Source organism: Triturus cristatus, chromosome 1_2, assembly GCF_964204655.1.
Source record: "Triturus cristatus chromosome 1_2, aTriCri1.1, whole genome shotgun sequence".
Taxonomy (NCBI): domain Eukaryota; kingdom Metazoa; phylum Chordata; class Amphibia; order Caudata; family Salamandridae; genus Triturus; species Triturus cristatus.
In genome coordinates, this window is record NC_140580.1 from 265,113,185 (window position 1) to 265,137,231 (window position 24,047).

Here is a 24,047-nt window from a genome sequence, read left to right on the forward strand (position 1 = left end):
CTTTACCCAAAGTAAACTCTAAGGGGCCATGTTGTATATTTAAATCTATTGAACCAGTAGCAGTTTGTAACCAGGGTTCTTCACAGTAAAGAGCCTTAAAATGTGACTCCCAAATTAAGGCATCAATGTTTGATTCTACCGCAGCTTTGGGTTCCCCTGACCCTGTATTAATTAGAGACCAAAAGCTGCGTGCGTCTCTTGAATCCAAAGCCCGTGTTAAGTTGTGCCACCTATCCCAGTCCCATTCTCTCTTTGCATGTGCCATAACTTCTTTATACCGTCGTCTAAGATAATGTATTTAATTTTTCTCAATGTCAGACTTAACTGCAAGGATCAACTCGGTCTTAGCTTTTCTACATGCAGAGTTATACCAAGCTGAAACAGGAGACCTGTTCTTCCTTGTGGCTACCAGGGGATTGAAGAAGTCTCCTAACCCGGTAACTAAGCTTGCATGAATATAACCTAGTTTCTCATTAAATTCTGTAGGCTTGGGTTGGCTAATCAGGCTGTCCACCTCTGTAAATCGTGAGTGGACCAGATCATACATTTTAGCTATTTTCTCTGCTGAGTCTACTATTTTGCCCCATTTTACCCTTCGCCTGTTATTAGATAATACTAACATTCCTTCCCCCAAATCATCTATTCCTAAAATAGGAATGGTCTTGGGGCCCGGGAACACCATATCCAGACAAAGAGCATTGTGGTCGCTATCAGCCCTTGGAATCACTCTAAAATCAAGAACCTTAGACCACATGCTCCTCTCCACTAGTATGTAGTCTATACGCGATTCCTGCCCCTTCCTATTAAATGTACACACTGAAGGGCTATCAGACTGGGTACGCCCATTACAGGCCCTCCAAGATTTATTTAATATGAAGGACATAATCTGAACCGCCAGAGGAGACCACAATTTTGGGGATGGCGATTGACATGGTGGAATCCCCCAATAATCATCCTCACCCAAAAGGGCACCCTCTCTCATTCCTGAAAGCGGCTTAAACTGGCAATTGACGTCTCCCGCCACAAGAAGGCGACAGTTACCAGGCAATGAGCTGATGAAATTTGACAATTCATTTATAGTGGGCGATTCCATATTCAAACCAACTGGACGAGAATACACATTCACAATGGCCAATTTATAAGCATTTGGCCATTTGAGGAGTATACACTGAAGGTCTGCAGAGTGCGTAAGCAAAATCTCTGCTGTACAGCCCAAGTGGGCGGCTACCCAGATTGCAAGGCCGCCTGACGGCAGTCCTCTTCCAGCCCACCTAGCAGGGACATAAGGTTGCGAAACCCTCTCTGGGATATTCCACCCTAGCCCAAGTCTCCTGAAAGAGACAAATATCCTTGTGGTCCACTAAGAATCCCCACTCTATGCAATTTAACTTGTTTGATAAGCCCGCCACATTCCAGGACAATATGGTCATCTTCTTTATCTTTGGAAGGGGCGGGCTTCCTAAGTTAACTCCCTCCACAGAATTCAGCTGGGGAGATAGCATTTCGTGGGGTAATACAAAACTATCCGGATTCTCGATGCCTGTTTCCAAGATAAGTCCCCCAGTAGATATATATGAATCTGTCTGAAGGCCTAAGGGATCACTCTTGAACATCTCCACCACTCCACCCAGGCTAGTTTGGTGGCCCAATTGAGTTCTTGTTCCTGCATTCGTCTCACTGTGATGCAGTCTGTCTATCTCATCCAGGGTACTGAACATATAATATAATGGTGAGGCCTCCTCCCTTTCTATGTATGCGGTCCGCATGCTTAATGATAAAGACTCCACGAACAAGAATGTTTATGATGTGTGAGAATGTGATAGGTAAGCCCAGTTTCTGAGATGAAAAGTGTGTCAATCTTGATATAGGTAATAAGGTTGCCAATGTTTGGAGTGCAGAATACCGCAGAACATACAATAGTGAGCACATGCTTGAATGTCTGTTTGGAAGTTTTTGGGTATGCAGATTAACACCATTGTTGTGTGATTAACTTAAGATACGATGATCAAAATAGATGAACATGGAAAGAAGCTAGAGCTAATCATTCAATACTCTCTATAGCCCACTCTTTCCAAATCTATCTGAATCAGACACCACTGTGTTGCTTGTGTTCCCCAGGCCAAGGTGGGAACCATAAATAGCCACAACATGAATTAAACAGATGTAGTTATTGTAAACTTGCATACCTGTTCCATCAGGAATCGATCTCACAAATGTTGGCAACATTTTAACTGAAGCTGTTGGATTGAAGTCCCTAGAGAGACCATTCTCCATCTCTGTGCGACAACGTGCCATGATATCCAACATTGTTTCATCAGAAAGTCGCATGGCATAGAGGTATTTGTCAATCTGAAAACATACCAGTAAAAACATTTCGGATAAGAATTAAAAACACATATGCAGTGTCAGAACAGCTGGCTACAGACAAATGGGGCAGTTTCTTTCAGCCAAATGAAATTGTTTTTGATCATTTTAGTGTTACCAAAAATCAATGCAAAGAGTACAGTGAACAATTTGAATGTAAATGATTGTCTGGATTGAACTGAACATCAAAAGTACAATGATGTTAACAATATCATATAAAGTAAATATGTGTAAACTGGTACATCTAGAGGCTGTATATTGTCCCTCAAATTCAGGTTCAAATTCGTAGGTTGTATTACTGAAAAGAAAACTGTACCTTTAATAATAAAAAAATAAAATAAAAGATGATGGAGGGAGAGCTAGGCCACGCCTAAGATAGCTGCCCTTGAATCTTACTCCGCAAACCGGTGTCCCTTGTTATGTTAAAAATTATTTATTGAGCGCACAAACACCGGGCGGTTTCTTGGTGCTAAATACGGGAGGTTGCATTCACAAGACAGTGAGCTAAATTATATGCCTGGGAGAATAACCAAGTTTTGAGTAGTTTTTTGAACTGGGCATAAGAGGTGGTCATGCGTAGTTCGAAAGGAAGAAGATTCCAAAATTGAGGAGCCAGAATCGTGAATCTAAGGCCCCCATGTTTCTTATGTTTGAAGGAGTGGAGGGTCAACAGGTTCTTGTTAGAAGAGCTTAAGTCGCGAGAGGGGACATACCGCGGTAACTTTGAAGGAATGAAAGCAGGGTCGCAACCTAAGAGGGCTTTATAAATGGTGCAGCCTAACTTGAATAGACAGCGTTGGGACAGAGGAAGCCAATGGAGGCTCTTCAACAATGGTCTAACATGATGGTGCTTAGGTTGACCGCTTGATTCTGCACTAACTGCAGATGATGTAATTGGTAAGCTGGTATACTAGCATACAGGGAATTTGTGCAATCAATACGCGAAATTACCAGGGCAAGGACGACCTGGGTAAGAGCCTTGGGGGTCAAGAATCTACTGATCTTCCGGATTCTTCGCAGATGGAAAAAACAAGCGGAGACCACCGAGCTGATCTGTACTGATCACAATTCCCAGGCTTTTGACAGAGTTGGCTGGGAGTGGGGGACTCCCTAGCAGTGGGGGCAAGAAGTCAGAATTCCACGTATTGGCTGGCCCGCCAGTGAGAATCAGCGCGGTTTTAGCCTTGGTACCTAGTTTTGCATTGTGGAGTGTTTCTGATCATGCTAAAAAGAATGCACTGCAGGGGTAAGAGGATTAGAAGGTGACAGTAGATTCTCTGGCTGTGAACATATTATTGCTGGCCTACTGTAACCAACTGAAGATGGTGCCCCCCCCCCCCCCTCACTCTCCTGGCGTGTCCGGCACTGTGATGTCACTGAAGTGAGGCACAGCACACCAGCTGTTATAGGCAGTGTTGCCAGACTTAGCTAGTTCTCATAAAAATGATCCTAGATGTGTGAGAAAATTATTTGCGCAAATTCCCAAATATTGGGCTATTTAAAAAATGACTTAGCTGTTTTTTCTAGAGTACTGATCGCGAACTATATGTTAATGTAGCTACTATCTTTTAGTACTGGACTGTATTACCTGTGGTTCAAGCAAAGTCTTTGCTGCTCTAGCCAGTTCTTGCACGGACATGAGCTTGGAGCTAACCACCTAAGAGGTATGCTTGAAGTACTTAAAAGGGCAGCTTTGTCACTCATATTTATATATACACCTCTCAACTAACCCATCTGTCTTGTTCACCTACACCAATAGCAGCTTCTATGAGCAATGTGATTTTAATAATAATAGAGGTTTCTACGAATAATGTGAGTTTAATAATAATAATCTTTTTCATTCAGCACTATAGTAGTACATGCCGCTATGACCCAATTTTAACTCCCCATCTTTGTCATCCTCTGGGACTGGAACCAGTTATCTACTGTTCATCTCATTTACCTCATTGAGCTATGCATCCAACAGATTGCTAGACAATTTCACAGGTAAGAGAAAGTTGAAAACAGACAAAGCCCATCTAAAATATTACGTTGTTAAATATCCAATCATGTTTGTCCTGTTTTCTTTAAATATACATTGTTGAAAGGTAGAATATTGTGAGGTTAAAATTGGTTGTGTCACCCACTAAGCTACTTCAAAAGGTTGAGGATATGCATTTCTCAAGAAGTCAACCCAGAACGAATGCCAAGACCAGTGCCTCCAACTGCACCAAAAGCTGTTGTCACCCACACTTTTTACAAGTCTTAAAAATTAAGGTGAAGACAAAGGAGGCAAATATTATGGAGTATCATTTCTTACTGTTTATTTAAGTAGAACCTTTAAAACAAACTACATTTCACATAATCCTGCTCCCTTGGGCCGGAAGTAACAAAGAATACACCAACCACAATAAATAAGGGTACTCCATAATCAACTTCCTCTTTTCTTGATTATCAATATCTATAGTCCTTGAAAGAACAGAAACAGCAAAAATAGCAAAAAAAAATTAGAATCATCTTTTTTTTTTCATGTTGAATCACCATAAAGAACAGTGGTCTGTCCGAAAGCAACACTTTCTTTCAAACATTCCATCACATGATGTATCAGAGCAGGGGTCTCCAACCTTTTCATTAATAAGAGCTGCTTAGGTTCAATACAAAACACTCCAAGCTACTATTTTTACTGTTGTACACATCAGGCAACATTACATTAGTTACCATCCTTTGCAAAAATTCACGGCCATTTTTACCTCAGTGCAGGATTACCAGCAGTATTGTCAAAAAGGCTTTGACAATTTGGAATGCTTTTACACAGTTGATACATAACCACAAATGCGATGCTCCTGGCACCAAGGTAATAATACCAAGATACTAAGGCCCTCATATACGAGGATTTGGTATAAAGGCAACTCAGCAAATCAGCTTGCTTCGCTGTCCTATGCCAAAGTGAAAGGGCAGGAAGGCACTGTATTTATGCAATACAGTGCATTCCAGTCCTTTCCTCCGGCGCTGGTACCGTTTCGGCAGTCTAGCGCCAACGGAAGTACCCTTGCACCATGGTGCACGGGTGCCTGTGTTGTCAGCAGGATTCTGTTTGTAATCTTGTAAATATGGGGCAGTGTCAAAATCCATGGGTGTTGCGTGGGAAAACCCACCACAACTCCCACGGAACGCCTCCCGAGGGCAGAGTAAGACACAGCAGCAATTTGCACTCCTGAAGTACTGGGTAATTTAGTAACCCAGCGGTGCCAGGGGTAGCACCCTATGACTTCGAGTTCTTCCTGTCTTGGACCACAGAAACACAGAGTCTTGCGGTGGCGTCAAAGATCGTTTTATTATTGACTGCAGCCAGTAACAGCAATCCTAGAAGTACACACGGGTATGTTCTCAGGAGACTGCTCGAAGTTACAAAACCAGTCTTCTCCTTATAAACAAAATATCATGCTTCAGGCACACATTCCTCGTTTTACGATATGGTCATTCATATGTATTCATTACAAACGAAAAGGCAGAGTCATGATGACCATCCCACATTTCAGTTCAGCCAGCCCACAATTATTTACCCAGCAAGGCTCAGATCCCTCATCAGATACCAGCAGACCCCAATAAACACGGGCACCTCCTCCTCGTAAAACAGGCCATAAAGCAGGAAGCAGAGTCAGGTGTGAAAGAGATTAGTCGGGGGCTTGTGTGTGATGAAAGGCTTTATGGTGTGTCAAACCCTGATGCTAATCACAGGTGGCCGTAGGAAGGGGAGCTCGTGAGACCGGACTGACCTCGGGCAGTGGAGCCAGTTCGCACAGGTCACAGAGAAGTCAATAGAAGGTACATGTGTTCTGAAGGCCTGTGCTTGCCCTCACATAGGCAGCACATTAAGGACAACCATAAGATGGCTACCGCTCTAAAATGGAACCCACGAAGTCAATGTGTAATATCGTATACAAAGTGAATTTATCGATGAAACGTTATGCAAAACACTTGTACATACCGCATTGGCCATTCGCGGTTCGCTGATACCGAAATAGGCAGGGTAGGGCCATGCCTCCTACGTGGTCCCAAAATTTAAAGTACCACAGACCCTCCTTTTGCCCTTTCATAGGCAATAACTATACTCATTAATCCGAGTCCAGGTCTATATTCATAAGGTCATGGAGATGTTGCTGTAGCATCATCCTATTGCTTAGCTCGTCCCTCGATACAGGTTTCCTTATACACGATGTAGCACAGAGGCCACATATCGCAGGAGCACACTGTACACACAGACAGAACAGGAAAAGAATGGCTAAGATCATTCCAATGACCATCAGAATTTTCCACCCCCAGGCAGATATCAGTTCCCAGAACCACCCCATCAATGACCAATCTCCTTTATCCACGTGTATAGATTCGGATATTTTATGCAGTTTGGAGATGGCTTGATAAACTGTTGGAGCGTTATCTGGTATGAAAATGCAACAGCTAGATTGGATGACCTTACATACCCCACCACGGTCTGCAAGTATGACGTCTAGAACCATACGGTTCTGCAAAGTCATGAGGCGATCCGCTTGGAGCTCAGCTGTCAAATTACCAAGGGCACCAGCCGTTACATTAACAGTGGATTCAACCACACGAGTCAGTTGTCTCAGGTTCCTACTATTGACCATCGGTTCCCAAAACGGCAGGAAACCCAGAAAGAAATCTCCCGCTTCCTGACCGGCAGTATCCTCCTGACTAATCACGCCTCTCACAACTCTGGTCTTGTGATAATCAGAGGCAGCAGTAAATGTTGGCGGTAGCAAGTTTGCAATATAACATGTGCCCGAGAAATCAGGGGGCAACCATGTATATGCTCGGTCATTGCAGACAAAATATGTACCCTTGGCAGCCAAAAACGCAGGGGAAAATTGTGATGGAAAAGTCTACGTTTCAGTACAGTCACTTTTCCCCAGTTGAGCCCTTGGATTCTGACCATTACCTTGTAAACAGAACCGACCTATGTGGGGTACGACCCAAATTGGGGATGAAATTTTGCGCTGCTTTTCGCCCAGACTAATGCTATACCCCGTCGCGTTCCAACCTACATAAGCTCGTAATTCATCCTTGGGAATAGATGAGTATGCGTCGATATCTCTGCTCATATCAGCAACTCCTTTCATTAAGGCCTTATTGTTTGTGCTAGGTCTGATGGAACGCGGTTGTCGCGGGGAGTAGGCATCTAATGCAAAAAGAAACATAGTCTGGAATGCCCATGACGATCCATTATAGCTAAACGGCAGCACTAGATACGGGATACCCTTGTTAATGGTATGTGGCATTAAGCCACACACCCAGCAATTGGTGGTATTCATAACTAGTTGGTGCTGGTGCAGGAGTTGAATAAAAGAGTTGTTTACAAACTCAGACCGTCTAGCTTGTTCGTGTTCAGGCAGAGGGTGGAAAGAGTGTAAGGAGACAGTAGGAGGAGGTATAGGCTGTACAGTGGGCGCAAATGGCACTTGAGAGGAGAAGAATACATAACCTACAGTAAACACCATCATACTAAATAGTATAAACAGACATAATAGTACAAAACGTTTGCTCTTCATTATTTTACATATTCTTGTCTTAAAGTTCATTTCCTCAGCGGGTCTCTCCATCCTGAAGAACTCCATCCTCTAATTGTGCCGCTCGCGGCGGGTGAGTATCTTCTGCTAAGGAGTACGCCTGTCAGTCCAGGGAACGCCCCAGACCAACCAGAACCGTTGACCTAACGTCTTCGGCCTGTACCCCGAAGTCTTGGCACCGCGACCCTGCAGCTGAACCCGGATGGTGGTTCAAAAATCCAAAAAGTCCTTCAGATGGGAGAGCTGTAATATCAAAAAAAAAATAATAGTAAGGGAAGGGAATTTTATTTGTCCATAGGCCTTGGCCTCAAGTTATAGCGAATCCGGCCAGGTACTGTCTGGTCTTGAAACAAGAGTTCAGGCTCTGTGGTGTCTATTCGAATTGACGGTGGCACAGCTTCCTGCAAAATATCGTCGCTTTCTTGTTCTGAAGTCGTTCCCTTTACACGTGCATCACTAAATGGCACAAAACGAGGGACAGTGTCAGTTTCAGAATCAGCGATACCCTCCTGGACCCACCGGTCATATGGTAGAGGCAAAGGGATCCGTTTGCAGTGGGCGCCGTGTATCCAATTCTTTTTCCCTCTCACTCGAACCGCTGATCTTGTCGATAGAAGCACGAGGTGAGGGCCGATCCAACGGGGCTCATCATTGTTTTTTCGTTGAAAATTTTTAATAAGCACCCACGAGCCAGGGTCGATAGGGTGTCCTGGAGCTTCAGAGGCCTGGGGCAGAGTATCGTGCACCTGTTGGTGTAAAACACGCAATTTAGCCGTCAATTCATACAGATAGTCAAGCAGTATTGGATGTTCGACTTCACTGAATTTTGTCGGTCTTGGCACACCCCATATGTTGGCTGGCCGGCCAAAAATGATCTCATAGGGACTAAGTCCCACTCGTGAATGCACAGTCATTCTTGTTGATAGGAGTGCTAAAGGCAGAGCGTCAGGCCATTTAAGACCGGAGCTCGCCTGGATTTTGGCCAATTTAAATTTCAGAGTGCCATTGTAGCACTCTACTAGCCCAGCTGATTGGGGGCGATTTGCAGCGTGGAACTTCTGTTTAATGCCTAGTCCCTCACATACTTCTTACATCACTCGACCCACAAATTCACTCCCATTATCACTCCAGACCATTCTCGGCATTCCAAACCTAGGGAAAAATTCTTTGACAAGGGCTTTAGCTGTGGACAAGGCAGTATTGTCTTTTAAAGGGTATGCTTCTATCCACTTTGAGAAGGCACAGACAACAACGAGTACATATTTTAAATTGTTGCACCTTTCCATGTGGATGAAATCTAGCTGCAAAACCTTGAACGGATACGTTGGAGGTGCAAAATGACCAGCTGGAGTTGGGGTTCCCCTACCAGGATTGTATTTCAGACACACCATGCAATTCTTGACCACATTCTCTGCACATTTGGGAATTCCAGCATTTTGCCATACTGGAGCCAACAACTTGCAAATCCCTTTTACACTAATATGGGCCATTCCATGAGCCATTGTCACCACTGCAAGCACATATGCATCGGGTAACAACCAACGCTGATGTTCTGACAAATCAACCCAACAACCTTTTTCATCCAATCTACCCGTACTTTCTCTCCACTTGCTCAATTCCTTCTCTGTGGCTTCAGCTTGAAGGGACTTCACGCTCTCTATCGTGTCTTCACACATTCCAACATCACCAACCCATCTTGCAGGGCCTGCAACATACATTCGATTATTTACATTCTTTGCGGTTTCTTTCGCAACTTCATCAGCAAATGCATTACCACGACCAACATCATCGGTAACTTTCTTGTGCGCACTGCATTTCACAATCGCAACTTGTAGCGGCAAGGTCAGTGACTCAAGGAGATCATTCACCAGCTGACCATTCTGAATTTTGGTTCCATGCGAAGTCAGGAACCCACGTTCTTTCCACAAACGCCCAAAACTATGGGCCACGCCAAACGCATACTGACTATCTGTGTATATGTTCACCTTCATTCCTTTCGATAACACACATGCTCTCGTGAGTGCAATTCGCTCTGCTGCTTGAGCCGAGTTATGTGGTATACGAGCGGTTTCAACAACCGTGTGCAAAGTCGTGACAGCATATGCAGCAGTTGTATCACCATTCGGGAGCTTGAAGCATGAACCATCCACCCATAAGGTACCATCACATTCAACCAAGGCAGTATCTTTAAGATCCACTCTCCCTTTTTATTTCTTCTTCTGTTCTAAACAGACAATCATGCTGTTCAATCTCATCTGTGTCTGCTGCAATTGGCAATAAGGTAGCTGGATTCAATGTGTTGCATCTTTTTATGTGTACATGACTCGCTAATAGTGTCAACTCATAACCTGACAATCGAGCACTAGTTAAGTGCTGTGTCTTGGTCCTGTTCAACAACATGTCCACTGTGTGTGGAACCATCACAATTAACGTGTTATTCATTACTAACGCAGCAGACTGTCGAATAGAGACAGCTGCTGCCGCTTTGGCTCTCAAACAACTTGGCATGGCCTTAGCTACCGGATCCAAGGTCGATGAAAAATACGCACATGGGCGCGGTTTGTCTCCAAAAGATTGTGTCAACACTGACAATGCACAACCTTCCTTCTCGTGAACATACAATGTAAAAGGCTTGCTGTAGTCGGGAGTGCCCAACACAGGAGCTGAACATAATGCTTCACGCAATTCGGAAAAACTTTTCTGACACTCTTCAGACCATGGGACGAGATTCGGTGTATCTTTACATGTCAATGCTATTAAAGGTTTTGCCAGCAAAGAAAAACTCGGGATCCACTGCCTACAGTAGGAAGTAATACCCAAGAAAGCACGCACTTCTCTCTGTGTTCTTGGCACGCTCAATTTTGCAATGGCCTGAATTCTTTCTGGGGTCAGTTTCCTTCCCTCCTTCGAAAAGAGATGACCTAAGTAGGTCACTTCTTGTCGACAATATTGCAGTTTTGAGAGAGACACTTTGTGATGGAAGGCAGACAAATGACGCAACAATGACACCGTAGCTTCTTTACAAATCTCCTCAGTATCCGCGGCGATTAGTAAATCGTCAACATACTGGATAAGGGTGGCACCACTAGGTAAAACAATTGCATCAAGCTGTGCTTTTAAAGTTTGGCTGTATATTGATGGGCTTTCACAGTAGCCCTGAGGAGCGCGTTTAAAGCGGAAGCTACGACCTCCTAAACTGAAGCCAAAAATGTCCCTGCTTTCCTCTGCAATTGGGATGCTAAAGAAAGCATTCTTTAAATCAATCACTGAGAACCAAGCAGCGGACGCTGGAATCATAGTTAACAAAGCAGTTATATCAGGGACAACTGGAAACTGTGGCACAACAATCTTATTTACCTCTATTTAAACAGGTGGCTGTGAAGGGTCAGTACGTTTTAAAACAGGCAAAACAGGGCTATTGCAAACGTTACCTCTTGTCTCTTCAATTACATCCTTTTCAATCAGATCATAGATAATCGGTAGCAACGCTTTTTCGCCCTCATTAGAGATCTTGTAATGGGGAATGCGTGGCAATTTAACATTGGCTTTCAAAGTTACCACGTACGGCGGTATTTCCAAGAGACCCACATCATTAAGACCAGAAGCCCAAAGAGCGTCTGGAAGAGATGACAATTCAGCTGGCAGTTCATTCCTTGACAAATACATTGGAGAAATTACTTCCCTACCAAGTGTAAGTTGTACTCCCGAGGGGGAACAATATAATGTCGCATGTAATCTCTTTAACAAATCTAATCCTAACAGGTTTTCACCACAACCTGTCGTTCGGATAAGGGGTGCTTTCAGCTCACAAGGTCCAACAGAAAGGGGCATAGGACTAGAGATCGGGTTCCTAACCGGGGCGCCAGAAAAACCTACTGAAACGTTCGTGTCGCCAGACAAAGGTGCGCCAGGGAGTTTTGAATGCATAATTTTTTTGCAGCACCAGTATCCAACAGAAAAGGTTCTGTCACACCCGCTGTAGTCACCTTGACATACGGTCCACTCTGATCCACTGGCACTGAAACAACTCCCTCTCTTTGTCTACGGCTATCCTAGTAATCATTACTTTCTACATTTTCATCCTCTGTATAATAGTCATTGTTATAGTACTGAGCTGTCCTACCAGTGGCATTTGCTTGCTGATCAAAACTATTAATCGTATTGTGAGATGGAAGAGGACGCGTGTTCTGGGGACCACTCCCGCGTCCCCTACCCCTAGGAGCTTGTCGACCACCTCTACCTCTGGTGCTAAAAGCGCCATTAGCGCGCTGTAACAGAATAGGACAACTATACTTGAAATGACCCTCTTCCTTGCAATATGAACATTGATTAGGGCCTACAGAAACGCGCGGTTGAGAATACTCGTACCTTTGCACGTTTCTCTGAAACTGTGGCGGTTGCTGATAATTACTCTGGCCACCACGTGGCGGGTAAGCTTGCTGTAAAAGAACCTTCGTTTTTAATTCTTTCGTTTTCTTGTCTGCTTTATCTTTCTCATCCTTATCCCTATTTTCGTAATACTGTGCAGTAGCCAGTATTTGCCCTGATGAGGAAACAGCCCAAGAACTCTCTGAATCTTTTAACTTCTTACACAACTCGGAAAGCAAATTATGCACAAATTTATCAACAAATAACCGTTGGCCACCTTCAGTACTCATATCTTGACCACTGTGGTCAATAAATGTTTCTTCAAACCTTGTAAAGAAATCAGACACTGTTTCATCTTTCTTTTGTTTGCATGCGGATAATTTATCCCAATTTACACGCATCGCGGGCATTAAAGTTTTCATGTAGGTAATAATTCTACCAGGGAGTTCTGCTACTAAGGGCTCAGGTTTCGCACCACCAACTTGTCTAGTGTCTGCAGCAATGATATTAGCCCATGTGTCACCTAACTCTGCAGCATGGTCTGCATTACGAATCAATCCCCACAAAGGCTGTGGAACAACATTTCCAAACAACATATCTATATCAGCTAGATTCATGATACATGATCCTGCAGTCTGTGACAACTCCTTATAATATCCTGCAGGGTTTTTACGGGGATCAGGCAATGTCTGTTTAAGCGCTATTACTTCAGATCGTTTCCAAGGGACATGCACCCAAACACGCTGGAAATGAGCTGGAGCAGCAGCAATGCCGCGACCGGCATCAGCCGCAACGGCTTCCTTCCATACCGGAGGGACTTCTCTCATGGGGTATTGTCGTGCTTTTACCTTTTTCCCTACGGGTAACTCCTGTTCGAACAATGACTGATGACAATCATCATTCCTGAAGGACAGTAAAGTCGCAACTGCTTTATCTACATCGGGACCCACAATCGTACCTTTTCCAAAATCAAATCGCACTCGACACAACTCCTGTGAGCTTGGGTCTCTACCATGATCTTCCAATTCCTCACAGAGGAATTCACACATTTTCTCAAACACATACCTCTGTTTTGGGGCTTCCCATTGGTGAAAAACATTGACAACTGACTCTACATCATAGACCATATGGCACGTAGGTGGATTGTTTTTTCTTCACTCTAATACCTCTTTCTCTCCAGAATCAGGCAGCTGACTACGCAACTGCTTACGTTGTGAACCAGGGGTCATACTAGATGACCCAAAGAGAGGCGACATTAAACTAGTGACTACACTAGCTATTCGTTGTCGTGCAGAAGGAGAAGTTGAGGCAAGAACGGGGGGAAAGACAGAGGGAAGAAAAACGGGTGCAGATACAGGTACAGTGGTAGTATCAGGAAGAGCGCCAAGGGAGGCAGCTGATGTACTAGGCAAAGTCGCAGGAAGCGCAGAAGAGACAGGTAGCGAACTTGGCGGCCCTTGAGAGGGCTGCACCATAGGAGCTGGAGCCAGTTGAGGAGGAGCTGGCGGCTGCAGGAAGGCTTGCGGCACATTAACTGGAGGCTGTGCATTCAAGGGTTGCGGAGGTGCTGTAGCACTCTGCGCATACGGAGGTGGCGAACTCCGCAGATGTGACATTAAGGGATCTTTCTCCTTTTCTTCTAACACATTCTGTTGAAGGTGCGGTAAAACTGGGTAACATTTATCGATCCCTAGTTTACGCTGTCTATGTAACTGCTCATTCATTTGTTCCTCCTCATTATCCTTAAATTGTACAGCTGCTTGCATAACCGACATACCTCTCTCTCTTTTGTTTTTCTTCGCTAACTTGATTTCCTTCTGTTTGGCTTCCTTTCGCCATAGGCGGAAAGAATCAAACATCGCCGGCCGGGCTTTCTTTTTAAATAATTTAACTTCCAAATTGTCTAAGATATCTGTATCGAAACTACCATTTTGGGGCCTATTTAAAACACCGTCCTTTCTGGTGTATCGGATCCATACTTCATTATATGCAATGGGGCCCACGCCATGTTTTACATAAAGCTCATAAGTTGGAGTTCCAATTGGAGGAACCGGGCACGAATCCTCTAATTGGGAATCCCTTTTACAACCCAAACAAAACAAGTTTCCATATATACTAGAACCAGGCATCTTTGCTCACTAGTCTAGTTTCAAACTTCAAAGGATTATCAAAACGCGATAGTCTCGTGAATACATGAGTCCTTCGGCTTTGGCGCTTGCAAGCTCCAAATCAAAGCGATCCCGAAGGGATACCAAAACTAAGAACCAAACTAAGAATTAGGAGTCGCTCCACTTATACTTAACTGAGGTATCGATGACGTCACCAGAAGACTCGGTTAATCATTTCGCTCTACCAAATTATCAAGGGTCCAAAACAGGGCGATAGTCAGGGCAGCAGTCCTTCGTAGCCGTCAGCAAGCGGGGAACCTCGCAGCAAAGACTTTCGGACCACGTCGACATGCAGAGGTCGATGAAGTGGCGGCCTTCCTCCAGAATTTCCACACGAAGCTCCTCACGAACCTCTGGCTTGGACCAGTACCGCTGAAATCGCCCCACGTTGGGCGCCAACTGAAGTACTGGGTAATTTAGTAACCCAGCGGTGCCAGGGGTAGCACCCTATGACTTCGAGTTCTTCCTGTCTTGGACCACAGAAACACAGAGTCTTGCGGTGGCGTCAAAGATCGTTTTATTATTGACTGCAGCCAGTAACAGCAATCCTAGAAGTACACACGGGTATGTTCTCAGGAGACTGCTCGATCTTACAAAACCAGTCTTCTCCTTATATACAAAATATCATGCTTCAGGCACACATTCCTCGTTTTACGATATGGTCATTCATATGTATTCATTACAAACGAAAAGGCATCCCATGACCATGAAATGACCATCCCACATTTCAGTTCAGCCAGCCCACAATTATTTACCCAGCAAGGCTCAGATCCCTCATCAGATACCAGCAGACCCCAATAAACACGGGCACCTCCTCCTCGTAAAACAGGCCATAAAGCAGGAAGCAGAGTCAGGTGTGAAAGAGATTAGTCGGGGGCTTGTGTGTGATGAAAGGCTTTATGGTGTGTCAAACCCTGATGCTAATCACAGGTGGCCGTAGGAAGGGGAGCTCGTGAGACCGGACTGACCTCGGTCAGTGGAGCCAGTTCGCACAGGTCACAGAGAAGTCAATAGAAGGTACATGTGTTCTGAAGGCCTGTGCTTGTCCTTAATGTGCAGCCTATGTGAGGGCAACCATAAGATGGCTACCGCTCTAAAATGGAACCCACGAAGTCAATGTGTAATATCGTATACAAAGTGAATTTATCGATGAAACGTTATGCAAAACACTTGTACATACCGCATTGGCCATTCGCGGTTCGCTGATACCGAAATAGGCAGGGTAGGGCCATGTCTCCTACGTGGTCCCAAAATTTAAAGTACCACACTGCCTTGCCTTACTCCATATCTATGAGGCAATCCAAAGCCACGCATAGTGGCTTTGCGTAGCCTCATATATGTAATTTGAGCTGCCAGAGCATCACAAAAAGTGATGCTCCAGCAGTGCAAGGGGCTTGTAAATATGCCCATAATTGTAGTGATAAGTCTCACCATGCTGCAAGACTTTATGGCAAGACAGGAGGCTAGCATTATGCATTGATCTTTTATTTACTCCCTTCTGAGCAGAAACATTGAAAAGTTTCAACAAAGAGAACACAGAATTACATCACCAAGAAAAAGAATCTTCAATCCTAAACAATGTTCATGTCTTCCATATTGTTTTTCTTTTGTTTGCTGCTTCTGAGCAGGTAAGTATAATAGAAAAGTAAAAAGATGTTGTTTAATTATGTGTGTATTAATTATTTTAAATGGATTTTGTGTGTATGGCTTACCCAATTTACAAGTAGTATGCTGTTTTAAATTCAAAAACATTTTTTGTTGCAAAATGTAATATTAACTGTTACCAATTTAGATTTGAAATGTATGTTTTATTTTAGTACAAGAGTACGTTTTAATCAATTAGGGGGAAAAAATTTGATTGTTATATTAAAATACAAACAGTATCTAACTAAACATGTTAAACATTACGGATTAAGTAGTTAAATCATCACTGGAGCTGCCTTGAGGCCACTTGTGCGGAAGACGTTATTTTCAGCAACTTCCTTATGATCACTGAGCATTTAATAAAGTAAGTATGGGCAGCAAAGGCATCAGCAGCATTATAAGCGCTAGCCGCCATATTTGATGAGTTACAAGAGACAGGGGTCCCTGAAAAATTGGAGAGTATTAATGCAATGAATATAGCCTCAATCAGTGCTATATTTATGCCAATATCCAGCCGGACAAAGGCGCATTTAATATATACAATATTTCAACAATGGTACAAAAAAAGGGGAATTAAGAGCAAAAAGCCCTTGCAATCCAGCGATTGCGCTCAGTATATATAAAGAACAAGGGCACCCAAAGGAAATCGGTCAGGGACCTTGGGAACTAATTCGTTACAAGAGACAGGGGTCCCTTAAAAATAAGAGAGTATTAATGCAATGAATATAGCCTCAATCAGTGCTATATTTATGCCAATATCCAGCCGGACAAAGGCGCATTTAATATATACAATATTTCAACAATGGTACAAAAAAAGGGGAATTAAGAGCAAAAAGCCCTTGCAATCCAGCGATTGCGCTCAGTATATATAAAGAACAAGGGCACCCAAAGGAAATCGGTCAGGGACCTTGGGAACTAATTCTTTTTTTGAAACGAATTAGTTCCTCATATTTGATGAGGGCACTCTTTGCGTCTGATACTAAAAATCAAAGTGCATTGCCTTCAAGAGAGAAAGGCCTTTTTTGAAACAATAAGACTTGTTTCAGAATAACTTAGTAGTGCAAGGCAGGTTTCCTAGCAACGAGTATGCGATATCGGCAAGCGTACATCGCAGGATACTTAATCTCAAGGGTTGACGGATTTGTGTTTAAGAGACTAAAACAAAATGGAATTAAGTGGAAAACTAATAAATACCACAGGGATATCAGTTTAAGACAATGGCAAAGCAGAAGAACAGCCAGGAGAGCATTATAATAAAAAAAATTATCTCAGGAACTGCATGATGCAGTTCAAGAGAGAGTAAAGAAAGTGCTCAGAAACGAGAGAATTAATTAATTTGGATATTATCAATATCCGAAGAGGAAGGCAGAGTAAATAGAGATCCAGGTGGCAAATGTATAAAGAGGGGCATATGGAAGTTGCATATAACAAGAAGGGAATCCTAAGCGGCTTAAAAAGATTTTGTGTCCAAGGTGGCACACAGTAGGAGTAGTTTAATACTGCAAATGAGGAGAATTATTTTGATGATTTGGACAGACAGACGATGAAGCTAATTTGGACGAGTATAATCTAGACGTGAATTATAAGGATTATGTAGATGACAGGTTTGGTGAAGGAGCAATTATAAGTCCAAGGAGAAAAAGTCAGCTATGCATCCATCAGGAGAACAATTATTCGATCCCACTGATATAAGACACCCAAGGTGGCCATTAGAGCATGTGGCTGTTTTTATTACAGGATAAGAACGCCTCTATAAAAGGAAGAAAGGAATATTATGAAGGCTGAAAGTATAAGACTTGTGACAGATGAGAAGGTGACTATTACACCAAATTTAGACCCAGAGTTGATCACTTACCTTTTTTTTTTTTTTAAATGGGAAAAGATCCAAGAAAAGGCTCGGAAAGATATTTGAAGCAATGTCAAAATAAGGTTCCGGATATACTGGAACCGTTAACAAAGATATTCGATTTAGAGGGTGAGGCTTATCTGAAGGGAAATGATTTGAATATTCATTAATTGAGAGTATGATGTAAATGTGCAGTTTTCTCCTTAGGGAATGCAAATGCAGATCTACTGGCTGAAAGACGTTTAACGGTTCTCATGCGTATTAGTCCAAAATTGGGAGATTTGGAAAAAAAGAATCCAGTTAGGAAGCCAAAGATCTGTTATTTGGGGAAGGAATTGTTAAGTCTTTAACCCCTTCGCTGCGGCGCGAATTCCGCCGCAGCGCTGGGGGGGTTTGGGCCGAGCGCGGCGCCGCCATGCTCATGACGGAACCACGCCGTCATGAGTCACGGGCGAGCTGTGCTCATGACGGCGTGGTTCCGTCATGACTCCACCCACTTGCGCTGATCGCCCGCACAGGCGGGGAAACAGCGCCGCGTGGGCGGAGCGGCCGCCAACGACCGCAGCATGACGGAACCACTCCGTCATGAGCACACACCGCCCGTGGCTCATGACGGAGTGGTTCCGTCAGAAGCATGCAAGGGGTTAAGTAAGTATGTACAGACATTCAAGAGTTTAGATAAGGCACAGTTTTCCAAGCAACAAGTATTTGCAGGGATAGGTTTTATGGGAAGGCAGGGAGGAGGGCAACCTCTCAGTCGTGGATTTTATAGGTCCCAGTACACAGGATACCCAAGTGGTGGAATTTATGGAGGAAACCAGGGATTTCACAATTTCCATCGCCAAGAGGGGGAGGAGGCAGAGTTAGAACATCTAAAAGGACAAGGCCAAGGTGCCAACCCAGGAAAAGGGGAGTGTTGGACTTGGCCCTTTATGCAGGGTCATCCTGAACTTTTTGTCTTCCTCCTGTATTTTTTTCTGACATGTTTTTGTTGGTTTTATGATTCTGGGCACTTTACTGATCAATGCTGAAGTGCAAATGCTCTTGTTTGTAAACTGTTGTAATGGATTAGTGACTCCATGATTGGCTTATTTAATTTACTTGTCAGACCCTAGTACAGTGCACCACGAGTGCCCCGGGGCCTGTAAATAAAATGCTGCTAGTGAGCTTGCAGCACTGATTGTGCCACCCACAGAAGCAGCCTGTAAAATGTGACTCAGGCCTGCCATTGCAGAGCCTGTGTGCAGTCTAGGACTGCCATGTCGACCTGGCCAGTGCACCCACTCTCCAGTCCTTAAACCTTCCCTTTTCTACATGTTAGTCACCCCTAAGGTAGGCCCAAGGGCAGGGTCCATTGGATGAGAAAGGTAGGACATGCCCTGATGTGTGTGGCATGTCCTGATAGTGAATTACAGCCAATTTCGTTTTTCACTATTGCAAGGCTATCTGTTCCAATAGGTCAGAATGGGCAGTTTGATTATAACATCTTATAATCCTGACTGACCATAGGAACTAGATAGGCAAATAAAGTTTAGTATGCCTCTACTCAGAATGTTAAAATACATCTTTTAGTGTTGGTGATTTTTACATTCTGTGTTTAAAAATACCACTTTAAGAAAGTAGGTATTTTCTTGCCTAACCATCCAGCATGCCTCTGCTAGGTTTGTCTATTCCATGTCTGGTTTGTGAGTGACAGGGGGCTGGAGAGGGCCTTGGCTCCAGCAATCTGATGGGTCTGGGTTGGGCTGAATATGACCTGCATTGAATAGAGAGTAGGGGGAGGAGATTTATTTTCATTTGCCTGAGCCTTCATAGAATAGAGAGTAGGGGGAGGAGTTTCCCTTTCAGCTACCTGGGCTAGGTCTGTTTTCAACAATGCTGTCTCCACCTCCTGCCAGGAAGCTGCACCAGGGAGGACAGAACTGGTTTTGGCTGGGCACAGACACTCTCTGCCTTCAGAGAACAAAGGATTTACTGGTCTAAATATTGGGGCCCAGACCCCAGAACTTTAGATCACTTCTGGGAATCAAGACGAACTTTGCCAAGAAGAGAAACCAAGGAAGATGAAGGAGGAGACTGCCCCTGTGCTGTTTGCTGTTTGGGGTTGGCCTGCAGTGGTGTACTTATTGCCAAGGAAAGAAGAAAAGGAACTTTGTGTGTACTTTTACTATCTTGAGGAAGATCTCCAAGGGCTTGAAGCTGAGCTTGCCTCCTGTTCTGGAGTCTCAGGGACACAAAGACTTCACCACCAGCTCCCCCTGAATTTCCTTGCTGGGAATTCTACCTGCAGTGAGGTGCCTGCTGTTGTTTTGGGCCCTCTGGAGACTGCGTGTCGCTGGGAGCTGGAAGCACGACGCAACGAGGAAGAAGCAGGTCGCCGCCGCAGCAGCAGCAGTTGGCGTCGCATCGCCGAAGAAGCGTGTCGCCGCCGCAGCTGTTAACCGTTGCATCACTGACGAAGTGTGTCGCATCACAGGAGAAGCGTGTCGCCACCGCAGAGGTTGCCGTCGCATCACCGGAGAAGCGTGTCGCAGGACCTGTCGCGGCTCAGGAGTCAACCGAGTTTGCCACACGGCCGTTGGGCGGGCATGCATCGCATCCACGTTGTCGCATCGCATCAAAGATGCCATTTTGTCGCATCGCACCATCGCAGCGCATCGAGGCGCCATCTTGTCGCATCGCACCGTCGGTAAGAAACATACGCATCGCCTTCCCTGCGCAGCAGTAAGGAACAGGTGCGCCGCCTCCCCCGAAGCAAGGAACTGACGCATTGCCTTCCCTGTGACCCTTTTGTTTGTATTGCATTATGTATCCAAGGTACTTTGAGAGTAAAGTGTCGCATTTACCGTCTACATTGAACTAGCCTATTTCTACCATCTGAAAATCATATTTTTATTACTGTGTTGTGGATTTCTGTCGTTTGGTCTTGTGTTAAGTCAGGATAAAAATTACTTATTTTTCTAAACTGGTGTAGTATCCATTTGTAGTGTTTTTACTGTATGTGTTCACAAATGCTTTACACCCTACCGCTGAGATAAGCCTGCCTGCTCGTGCCAAGCTACCAAGGGGGTGAGCAGGGGTTATTTTAGGAGTGTAGCCCCCTAACCCTGACTAGAAGCAAGGGCCCCTACTTGGTCAAAGGTACCTACCAATACCAACTAGAGACCCCCATTTCTAATAGTATGAAGACAGTTTTTGGTTCAATCCAAAGAAAGGTGGGAGGAAGGTTGAGGTTTTTTCCGGATCAATGGAGAAAGATAACAAAAGATTCTTGGGTTTTGCCAACAGTAGGGGTTACCAAATAGGTTTTGATGCAGACCCTCACCAATCAAAAGAACCAAACTAATACATTTTTCTGAAATAGTTAGAGAATACTGTAACAGAGGAGTTGGCTGAGATGCTAGCAAAAGATGCAATAGTAAGAGTGGGAGAAGAACAGTTCGGATACGTAAGCACTCTGTTTTTAGAGGAAAAAAGGACAAGGGTAGAAGAGCAGTTTTGAATCATTTTGTGACATACAAACATTTTGAAATAGATGGGATTAATCTTTTGAGGGATATGCTACAACATTTGGATTGGATGGTAAAAATGGATCTCAAAGACCCTATTTCATGGTTCCAATAGCCCTGGAGAGTCAGTGTTGAATAAATGAAAGATCTTTATTCGATTATAAGATGTAATCATTCAAAGATATCCACATACAATATAAAACTACGTGGCTGTTACAAAGGCCAGAGTTCCCAACACAAAAGCTTTGCATCCAAGATGGATACAATGGGCCAACCCACTCACAGCAACAGATGTAGATTATGTCTTTGACTCTACACTACAAAACACAAGCATACCTTTAATACAAACACAAATATCCTCTGCCCAATTAAATAATGCCTCTAGATCAGTATGATTTTATAATCTACACTGATGGTTCTGCCCAGCCCGCAGTAGGGACAAAACACCAATATTCTTCCGCTCGTGCAGCTCTAAAAGGTAAAATGAGGGGTGGAGAATTCCAACCTCATAAAACATGCACAGTCACTTGGTGAGTGCACTGCACAACTGTCTGAACTGGAAGCTCTAATTCTGACACTTGAGAATACACATTCTGAGGTTCCCACACTTATATTGTACGATTCGTATTATTCTGCCCAGTCTTACAGTTAATATTGGCATTACTGGAGCCAGAATTGATTCAGAGACTCTAAAGGGAACTCAATCAAGTGTAAGATGCTTTGGAGACAAGTGGCTAAACTTAAAGCAAGTTTGACACCGGATCATGTCATAAATACACAGACACCAACCTGTAGGAATACACGTTGCAGGGAATTCAAAGGCTGCCGAAGCCGTAAAAGTAACAGTGCACACTGCTGCAGCATTAACTTGTTCCAGTACGAGAATGGATGGAAACATCATGAAGACTGCGAATGCTGAGTGCAATGGCCCCCTCTCTTACTGAAAGGTTTTCCACTAAAATACTTCTATCAGTTAAGTGCGCGAAATATTCCATTTGCTCATATTCCCGGAGGGAGGGATAGAGTAATGCCTAATTCAGATCGCAGGTTAGGATGGATCCTAACACCACATGAGGAGCAAGCATCTGCTCATGCAGGGGTGGAGGCTACAATTTCACTATTGCAGCAATGCTATTGGTGGCCAGGTGTTCACAAAAAGGCTCAAGACTATGTCCTTAAATGTAACATTTGCCAGCAGATAAAATGTTTCCACCACAGCTTGTCTGCCGCAGATACCTCTCTTGATCTCAAACAAGCCTCTGGCTTGTGTTTATCTGGACCATTGCAGACCCTTACACTCAGATGGGAATACAAATGCACCATGTTAGCAGTGGATTCCTGCTCTCGATTCCTATGGGTAAGTTCAAAGCAATCGTCTCACGCTCGAACTGTTGCCCCTGCATACACCTATATCTGGGGACGCCAAGGTTTTGGAGTTCTCCACTGAGGATGTTAATATTGTCCTGGGAAAATTGATGGGTGGCAAAGCACCAGGTATTGATAAACTCCCTGGAGATATGTTTAAAGAACAACCAAAGATCTGGGCACCGTATCTGTGTGATCTATTTAATACCATATTGTGTGGTGCAGAGGTCCCGGGCACGTGGTTGGGAGCAGAGATTGTACCAATCTTTAAAAAGGGCTCGCCTTTGCTCCCAGCAAATTACAGGCCCATCAGCCTCATTGATGTCCCCCAAAAAATATTTGCATGACTTATTTTAGATCGTTTGCAGGAGTGGATCAATGAGAATGAAATACTCTCCCCCTACCAGGGCGGTTTCAGGAGCAAAACATCCACCATGGATCAGATCTTCCGTTTAGTTATGCTGTATTGGAAGACTGTGCTAATAGAGGGTAGCAGCCTCTACATGGTGTTTGTAGACATCCGTTCAGCTTTTGACACTGTGCCTAGGGGGAAACTCTGGGCTGTTCTTCGGGATTTGGGAGTCCCTAGCACATTATTGGAGATATTAGTGAGGTTGCACACTCAGAATTTTGCACAAGTTAGGTGTGCGAGAGGAGGAGTATTGTCTGCTAGGTTCCCGGTAAACAAGGGAGTTAGGCAAGGGTGTGTTCTCGCACCGACCTTGTTCTGTTTATATGTAAATGGGATGATATCTTACTTGGATGCAGTGCCAAACAATGATGCACCTAGGTTGGCAGGCAAGAAAGTCGCGGCTATAATGTTTGCCGACGACACTCTTTTATTATCTAAGTCACCCATGGGGATACAGCGCATATTAAACGGCTTCAATAACTTTTGCCGTGAACATGGTTTACAGATCAACGTAGACAAAACCAAATTCATGATATTTAATCCCTCATCGCACACCAGACCTCCACCTATCTTGGATTCAGTTTCACTGGAGAGAGTCCAGACATTCCAATACCTAGGTGTTACACTGAGCGAAAACCTTTCCTAGGGGCCCTCACCTTGCCAAATCCCAACTTAAATTGACCCAAATAGCGGGGGGAATATTAAAAATTACTAATGCCTCAACTTTTAGGCCCATAAGCCCAGGGCTTGAAATATATAAATCCAGGGCAAGAGCAGCGGCTTTGTATGGCGGGGAACTATGGGGGC

At 44.1% G+C, this 24,047-nt stretch overlaps 1 protein-coding gene across 2 annotated transcripts in view; it reads right to left on the bottom strand.

Moving 5' to 3' along the window:
- HK1 (hexokinase 1) overlaps positions 1 to 24,047 on the bottom strand; it is a 1,728,681-nt gene that overhangs the window by 1,488,603 nt on the left and 216,031 nt on the right. For both annotated transcript variants that reach the window (XM_085603586.1, XM_085603588.1), the window contains exon 2: positions 2,187 to 2,349. In XM_085603586.1, coding sequence (XP_085459712.1) covers positions 2,187 to 2,349 — 163 coding nt within the window. The remainder of the gene's footprint in view (positions 1 to 2,186; positions 2,350 to 24,047) is intronic.